The 9,458-nt window shown below is 34.6% G+C and overlaps 1 protein-coding gene across 4 annotated transcripts in view; it reads right to left on the bottom strand.

The window, feature by feature from the left end:
• Nucleotides 1-7,957: 7,957 nt before the first annotated feature.
• Nucleotides 7,958-9,458, bottom strand: part of USP15 (ubiquitin specific peptidase 15) — a 134,976-nt gene continuing 133,475 nt past the window's right edge. For all 4 annotated transcript variants that reach the window (XM_070370521.1, XM_070370522.1, XM_070370523.1 and 1 more), the window contains one exon: nt 7,958-8,407. In XM_070370521.1, the coding sequence (XP_070226622.1) occupies nt 8,225-8,407 (183 nt within the window). In that variant the 3' untranslated portion in view covers nt 7,958-8,224. The remainder of the gene's footprint in view (nt 8,408-9,458) is intronic.

Genomic DNA, 9,458 nt, shown 5'->3' with positions numbered 1-9,458 from the left:
ACAGCTTATGGTGACAATGTGTCAGGAAGAGCAAGCAGTGTACATTGCGATCGGTCCTGAAGGTATGTAGGAGTTTGCCAGGTAGGAGATAAAGCAGACCATTAAGCAGAACAGTATGTGGGAAAGCCCAGAGCTGTCAAATTGTGTATGTCTCAGGGAAGGTGAGGGGTTGGATAAGGGCTAGTTCTCAGTATTTTCCACTGAATAGGCAATCTGGGTGGACAAACTGTTACCCTCCTTGTTCTATTGCTAAAGAAAGCTTATTGGAACTTGAGTGTGAACGATAATGAATAGGGATGACTATGTTCATTTGTAAAGAGAGAAAAATCATTCCCACACATAGGTGTACTTTTTTAGTAATATCTGCTGCATTATTCATAATGATCAAGACACAATTTATGCTTCACAATTATTCTAAAATGTAGGGTAATATTCAGTGACAGACCTTATTTTGAGGGGCTCCAAAATCACTGCAGATGGTGACTACAGCCATGAAATTAAAAGACGCTTATTCCTTGGAAGAAAAGTTATGACCAACCTAGACAGCATATTAAAAAGCAGAGACATTACTTCACCAACAAAGGTCCATCTAGTCAAGGCTACTGTTTTTCCAGTAGTCATGTATGGAATGTGAGAGTTGGACTATAAAGAAAGCTGAGCACCAAAGAATTGTTGCTTTTGAACTATGGTGTTGGAGAAGACTCTTGAGAGTCCCTTGGACTGCAAGGAGATCCAACCAGTCCGACCTAAAGGAAATCAGTCCTGAATATTCATTGGAAGGACTGATGCTGATGCTGAAACTCCAATACTTTGGCCACCTGATGAGAACTCACTCATTGGAAAAGACCCTGATGCTGGGAAAGATTGAAGGTGGGAGGAGAAGGGGACAACAGAGGATGAGATGGTTGGACGGCGTCACGGACTCGATGGACATGAGTTTGAGTAAACTCCGGGAGTTGGTGATGGACAGGGAGGCCTGCCGTGCTGGGGTCCATGGGGTCACAGAGTTGGGACACAACTGAGTGACTGAACTGAACTAAGGGTAATATTCAGTGCCAAGAGTGGATGGTTCAGGGAGATGAGTTTGGTTTCCTCACAAATAACTATTCATAGCCCTCTACCACAGTAAACTACATTCCAAGAAAAGCCATGCGCTTGCTAAGCAAACACGCAGTTTTAAAATCTCACACTTCCCTCTAACCAAACTGATCCTCCCGAGCACTCCTAGATGGAAATTCTGCTCTACTTTGTAAATTGAGAATCAGAGAGGTAACAAGACTTACAGAAAAGTGGTAGGCCCAAAACACAGGTGATTAAACTCCTGAGTCTATTTTCCAAACCCCTCTCTTATTCATAGACAGTTTGGAGGACTTTAGGCTAAAGAAAGGAACAGAATCTGGCTTTTTTTTTTAATGGGCTCACTCTGGGAGCAGAATAGAGAATGGACTGGAGTAGGAAGGGACTGGTGACCAGAAAACATAATTCTGGTGAGTGGATCTGACTGTACATTTATATTTTCAAACAAGGAGATGCTGTATCTTAGTCTGCCATGACATGCAGAGTTACTTAATACTGGTTAAATTATTTTTAATTGTACATAAATATATCTGAGCAATAAAAGTCACAACTATTGGAGTTTGATTATCTTTACTCAAATGATTTTTAGATACTAATTAAATTGAGGAAAAAAGACAACATAATCCATGACTGCTGAAGACAGAGAAAAATGTTCTATTGTAAAATGGTTATGCTCATAAGTAGCTTTAAAAATCCTACTGGTTAGTATGTAACTGGATTCTAGTATCCACAATGAAATTTTAATCTTCAAGCTTACCATCACACTAAGACTTCTGCTCCAAGTCTTTTTAGAGGAGTTAGGAGAACATTAAAAAAAAAAAAAAAAAAGGAAAAAAACAAATATTAATTTGACTCATCCTACTATTCTTTTGCCAAAAATAAGTAACAATGACTTCAAAAGTTGGATTTATGCCTTCCATTGAAGAAGTCTTTCATGAGCAATGACAGAGCATTCTAGTTGCCCATAATAGAAAATATTGCCTTATTCTGCAAAATCTCAAAGTTTATACCTTTATATCCATTAATTGCTACAAGAAACTATTATTTTATGGTTGAGAACTAATGACTTTAGAGTCAGCTGTGGTGAATGGTTCTAAATACAGAATGTTTTCTACACTGTCTCCCAACAAACATCATAGCCAAGTATCTGTGATTATTGGTTACTATTTGAATTTGCAATATTACCTCAACTCACACAATAGATATATGGTACAAAATTGAATATAACTGTTCTATAAATTGAGTTTTATTTTACTAGTCACTCAATATTTGAATCCTATAGGCATTCTTCTAATTTTAAAAAAAGGACTATTTCCCTATCAGTTCAGTTCAGTCACTCAGTCGTGTCCGACTCTTTGCGACCCCATGAATCACAGCATGCCAGGCCTCCCTGTCCATCGCCAACTCCCAGAGTTCACTCAGACTCATGTCCATCGAGTCGGTGATGTCATCCAGCCATCTCATCCTCTGTCGTTCCCTTCTCCTCCTGCCCCCAATTGGTTTTATTAAATGAGGGCAATCCCTAAAATCCCTACCCTAGATGCTTGTAGGATGTTTTGTCTTGAAGAGTTTTCAGAACACCGATAATTCACTACAGGTATCAGGGAGCTCAGAGAATGAACAATGATTTGAACATCTAAAACTTATTTAGGAAATGAGTTAAAAGGTCATGATGGGATTAATTCTTATGAACTCAAGGGAGTTTAAACGTTGCCCACTTCATATAATGAAAAGATATGAATATAGGTATGAATATTCTCTAGTGATATGAGAAAATGAAAGAAAAATGAATACACTTTTCACTAGAGACAATGAAATACATCGCTACTTACCCACTCCAGTATTCTTGGCTGGAGAATTCCATGGACAGAGGAGCCTGGTGGCCTGCGGTCCATGGGGTCACAGAGTCGGACACGACTGAGTGATTAACACTTTTCACTTTCATTACAGAAAGAACTCAAGGTGAGAAGAAAGCAGGCCAGATGAAGGAGTGAAGGCATACATGTAAGGCCGGAATAAGCAGAACACTCTAGTACGAGTCTGAACTATCCAAAACCTAGCATACCTAACAGTGAATGAGCAGAGGAGGAATGAGGAGCTACAATGCTTGTTAACCTACAATATTCCTTCAGAAATTCTAAAAGAAAAGCAAAATACGTTTTAATAAGAAACTTCATTTGAGATGTTATAGAGTTTCAAAACCCTGCAAGGTTTTAACTATTAGTTAAAAAACAAAGTCATAGTCAAGGCTTAAAACAACAGTTTGGGAAATGTAAAGAATTTGTCACTACCGAGAAAAATGGAAGAATACACATTATGGGAAAAGACTGTTGGGATGTTTCCATATTTATTGTTTTACTTTTATGTATGTAGATTTAACTCCAGCTAGCAACGGACTTGAAAGTCACAGCAAATGAAACTATTTTGTTTCATCAAACTATATAAAACAAGCTATAAGTTCCTGATATGAGGGAAAACTTTGAGCAAGTGAGCACCAACTTCAACCATGATTTTCTACAGATGAACAGTTAATTACCAAAACAATTTAAACATTTAAAATATTTGATTTTGTGCATATTGAAAATGTGCAATCTTATTTTTTTTTACAGCATTTCCATTTAAAAGAACAATTTCCAAAGAGATAGCTGTATTTTTAGCTGCTTTGTATAATCATGTTTAACATGCATTTCTAGGAAAAAAAAATCCAAGTCCATTTGGCTGATTTTTTCTATCTATCCTTTAAGACTCTAGATCACAACATTATGTCAACTCTTGATTTTCCCTGAATGGTTTCTCCCCTTTCTAGATTCCCTTAATAACTCAGTCTTTTCCTTTCACTATCTTGGCAATTTCCAGGCTTCCCAAGGTAGAGCAGGTTATAATTAGACCAAGGTATGATGTAGGGTGAATATGTTTCCCAATGCATATATTTGCCAAAAATAATTTTTGTACTGTCTGTTTTATATCCATTTAAAAATTCTTTACCCCATCATCAGTTCAAATAAAGCTTGATTAATATCTGAATTCTTACCATAAACATTTTATCTTTCCAATTCTAATATTTAAAAACCTACTCTATGTAGATAAAAATTTGAATATACTTAATCCAGTTTTAAATAAAAGTGTTATCTGAGCTACTTCAAAATTCTTTCGCTTTAATATACAGTAAATAAGAATTAAACATAAACATACATATTGAATTAAAATGCCCCAAACTTAGAATGTTTATGAGAAAAATTATGCGTATTTATTTTTAAAAAATCTGATAATGAAACCATAGAGTATACAGCTCTGCAACTTAATGTATTAGTCAGCAAGAATATAAATACACTCTCTTTCTCCCTTTCTTTATCCTCTGGCACTTAAAAAAAAGTACTTGTGAGTTACGAACATAAGTATTTTTTCAAGAGAAGCTGTTTCAAATAAAATTTTAATTATTTTATTGTAGAGTAGAAAATATGAACAAAGATTTTCACTATTTTTCTTTGGCTTCAGAAATAAAATTTATTTTATCATGTTATTAAATCATGTAGAAATTTATTTTCCTTTCCTTCTGAGAATTTAAAGACTTCTGTTTCCTTCCTACTATACAAGAATCTTCCACATTTTTAAACATTAACCTGGAGAGAACATGCTCATCTATACCGCACAAGCAAAGATCAGAAGCATACATACAAGTAGGGAGGATAGGAAGCAGGCAGTAATGAAATGGATTGTCTGCAAATACTTAAAGAGAGTAAAACAGACTAAAAGTTGACTTACTTCTTATTATCACCATGCCCCAGTGATACTGTCAAGAAATAGTACATTCTCTAGGATAAAAGGTTCCTACTAGCATGCTCCCCACCCCTAGAAACCCTCCCCTCTTCCCCACTTTTGTAAGCCACTGAAGGAGACTACAGGTCTTTATCTTAGTCTCCAGGCTTATTTTTCATAAGATGTCCCCACCTCGGAAATTAACCGGTGAAAAAGTACTGCCTTATACTGTATCAATGGTTTTGGCCTTTAACTAATTTTTTTCATGCCCCAATCAATGTTTTGTGTGGCTTTATATCTAGTTGCTGGAAAAGCAAGGACAAATATAGGACCACTAAAAGAACACAGATTATAAGAGAAAGCAAGAGATTTAAGTAAAGCATCAGGCTACAGCTTTTTCACAGACATTAATTAAAACCAAGTCACAGGTGAATGAAAAAAGTCCTGAGAATCAGGGTTGCATTTGGGAAAAGTCATTATATTAATATTTAAAATTTAATTAAAATTGTAATAAATGTATGTGAGTTGAATGAAGTTAATTTCAAAGGGGAATGGTGAGTCCATATTCCAGCTGGTATTTTTCTTATTCAATTCTCAAATAGTCACCTGAAGATACTTTTGGGAGCAAAGTTATAAGACTTCAAGATGACTTTCTATGTAGACTGAAAAAATCAGTAGTGAGTATACTACACAGTTTACAAAGCACTTTCTATAAAACACATTATCTTGTTTGAGCTCCAAACAATCCTGTGAGTCAGACACTAAATCTAGTGGGAGGTAGTACATACATCTGAGGATAGAATATTGGCCATCGCATAATATCCACCACATAGCAACTGTGTGAACTGCTTTGTATCCTTGTTTCTCCATATGAGAAATGGGGAGGATTGATGTCCCTACCTCATAGCTATTGGGGAATTATATGAGATAAAACATCTAACTTTTATATAGTATCTGGTCTCTGGTAAGTGCTGAATAAATGCTATTATTATTATCATCATTATTTTACAGGTGAAGAGACAGACCAGGAGAGATTAAATTTAAAGTCACATGATTACTAAGTATCTAGGCTAGAAGCAGAATTCTAGACTGGATATATTCCTATGACCCTGTACTACGTATGGATACCTACTTTTAGAGTATGGAATACCCTTTGCACTATTTTTAAGAGTTTATTTTTTGCAGCAGAAAATGCCATTTGATTTTGACAAATTCAGTAATTTTATTAACATCATTTTCTTTTTAAAAACACACAATTAGGGTAGAAACTAGTCTAGAGCTATAAAAAAAAAATTGTCTTTTCTTTAAACCTCAGAAAAATGGAAATAAAGTTTACTAGTTGGTAGATAGGAGAAAGCCTGTAAGCTCTCTGGGTGCAGGGATATTGTTTACTGCTAAATCTCAAGACTCTAATTGGTATACAAACAGTTGCTCAATGAATATTTAAACTGAAAAAGTCAACTTTAAAACATGTCCTTAACAGGAAGATTTACCTCACTACGACATGTTTTCCTTTCTATTTTTAACTATATAACTAAAAAGTAGAGCATATGGTCACTGACCATAAAATAGGGGACTTTTATTAAAAGATTCAGAGTAAGAAATAAAAGACTAAATAAGGCCTTGAATAGCTTTATTGAAATCTGTATAAATAAACATGCACATTTCAAATGTAAACTCAAGTGAACTCAAGTGCAGACAAAATTTTAACCTCTGTCATGCAGGAGGTTAGTTTACATTAAAAAAAAAAAAGAAAGAAAGAAAAAGAAAAGGAAAGGATAAAAAGGAAAAACGCAAAACAGCTTTAAAAATACCAGGATGAAAAACCAGCTTTAATATTAAGGTATAAAGCAAAGCCATGATCAACATACCTCATTTATCCTGGTTAAATGCATTTTTCTTTCACGTTTAAATGCTAACATAAATAAATAATTTACCAAAATGTGCACTCACAGAGTGAACTTTTATTTACAATACACAATTTATAATCTATTGTATTTGATTAGTTCAAGTGAAGAACATTATACTTTTTGCTTTACTAATAGTGGGACACGTAGCAATTTCTCAGGTAGTCGATATGTGAAATGTGCCCCAGCATTTATTTTCTATTAAAGGCAGTATTATATGCCAATTGACAATACATTCTTTCAACTAGATCGAAGGGGAAAAAGCAGCAAATGAAAAATGTTTCAAATGTTCACACATATTTTTGGCATCCTGGATCCTTGAATGTGGTGAACTAAAATCAACTTCAAGGTTTGTATGTTATATATACTGTACAGGTTCTGACTCTGGAACATGCAATGCCAATTCTCTTGTAACAAGTTCCCTTCTGAGAAAAGCTGTAAGGCTATGGTGAATTCCATCAGGAACACACAAAGAAAGTTAACAGACCTACCTTTAAAGCCAATTGTCCATTAGTAATTTAAAGGCCAGAAAAAAATTTCTCACCTAAGCTTGATGCAATCATTACTATGGATACAGAATACTATTAAATTTGTCTTTATATTACAATACTTGGGAGAGCTAAAAGTTGCCAAATTACTAAAAAATGGGGTAGAGAAAAACAGACAGCCAAAATTTTAATTTTGGACCAACACCAGATTTAAAGATATGCATTTTAAATTTAAAGTAAGTAAAAAAGAATTTGAATATCTAAGGAATAGATCCCAACAGCAGTGAAAAATACTTACATTTAACTGAAAAGTGACTTTCGATGAAGTGTGAAATCTAGAACCTGTTTCCACAGTAGTAGTAAGATGAACATAATATTCTGTTTTTTTATGGTACTACAAAAGGAAATAACTTTTTCAAGACTGCTTCTTGTATCATGATTTAGTTTTATAACAGGCCCACACTGATTCCAGGTAAAGACTTGGAAATTTGGTTTTCCAAGAATACTACTGCAGTATTTATGCCACATTGATACTGCAGCTCATTATCATAGTAGTATGTGGCAGCCTAATGCACATGAACTAGATTATCCAAGAACTAAGTTCAGCCATAGGTTTCTTGCAGTTATTATCTGAGCAAAATAAATGACCAACATCCACAAATTTAACATTTGTCATCAATTAACTCACATCCAAAAAATTAAAGAAAACGTAATTCATCAAAACAGCAGCAAACTTAAAAGGGATTTATTTGTGATTTCCTATATATATTTAGCTTGTAAATACAAGACTGTAAATGTATTAAGAGACAATTTATGTTAAAGTTTTCATTGTGTTTCACTTCAAGTACTGCACAAGTTAAAATCTGATAAAGGATTTACATTCAGTGATCTGAAACTCCCCATCTCAGACTTTTGTTTAATGTGGTGGGTAACTTCATCATTTCAATAGATACCACCAGCAGGAAAGTCTCTCTTTTATGGCTTCTAGGACTTTCATTAGTTAGTGTGCATACAGTTCTCGTTTTCTATATCATTGTCATTATCATTGCTATCTTCATCACTTTCTAATGGGATGCCTGTGGCAGCTGAAGCACCTTTAGTTTCTCGGTCAAGGGGGAAAAAGCCAGTTCCACTGAAAGTGTCTTGTCTCTGGTAGAAGAGTACATATGCTGCTTTGGACTGTTAAAACAAACAAAGAATATTATAATGGTTATGATTCTCAAAGATCACATTAAATATAGAATGAATTTTTAGCTGATAACCAATTTTGGTGATAGGATATAAATCAAGAACACCACACATGGTCAATGGAGGTTACTAAAATTTATTAACTATATCAATAGTATGACTTCTATCTATAAAGGAAGAATGGTCACTGGATTTAACATTTATTCTCTTCTAAGTTAGCTGGACAGATAAATCACAATGCAACCATATCACAGATTCACCTTCTTACTCTAACATGAAATAGAATTCTATGCCTTCTTTCCTCTTGTCTCTAAGGACAAAGCAAGTGTCTTTCTAATAGTAATAGCTTCATTCTGTATTTGTTCTAGATTCCAACTTTTCTTACCATCTTAAGGATACTGCTCCATCAATCATCACTGTGTAACTTTAATGAGTTCTTATCTACTGGACTTTTTTGGCATAAAAAATACTTAAGTCTTCTCCCTCATAAATTCCTCTCCATTCCTTTTCTAGCTGCCATATATCTCTTACTCTTCCTCGCAGCCAGGCTGGGGTCTATAGAAAATCTAATATTCATCATTTACTCTCATGCACACTCCTCAATCAATGTGATTGCTGCAACCACTGTAATGAAATGCCTTTCACCAGGCTCAAAACCCTCTTATAAACAAATTAAATGGGTGCCTTTTTTAGCCAATCTTTCAGTGGCATTTAATGCTTTACTCCTCCTCCTGCATTAAAGCATTTTTGGCTTCTGTTATACTACTTTTCCTTAGATGCTTCATCTCTACAGTTTCTTCTGATTTTCCTGTGGGCTCATTAAATCCTGACTTAAAGTAAAAAAAAAAAAAAAAAAAAAAAATGTTTTTTCAGTCCTCAGCTCACTGCTCTTCTGAATATGTATCTTCCCATAGGTGACTCATTCAAACCTATGGTTTTAACTGCTACCTAGAACAGACAATTCAAATTCATAACTTAAGCCAGTTCTCACCCCTGAACTCTAGTCCAATTAGTCCAACTACCTAATGGAAATTTCCACAGA

Source organism: Bos mutus, chromosome 5 (assembly GCF_027580195.1).
Source record: "Bos mutus isolate GX-2022 chromosome 5, NWIPB_WYAK_1.1, whole genome shotgun sequence".
Lineage (NCBI taxonomy): Eukaryota > Metazoa > Chordata > Mammalia > Artiodactyla > Bovidae > Bos > Bos mutus.
Note: the sequence above shows the minus strand (reverse complement) of the source record. Positions and strands in the feature narration are given on the sequence as shown.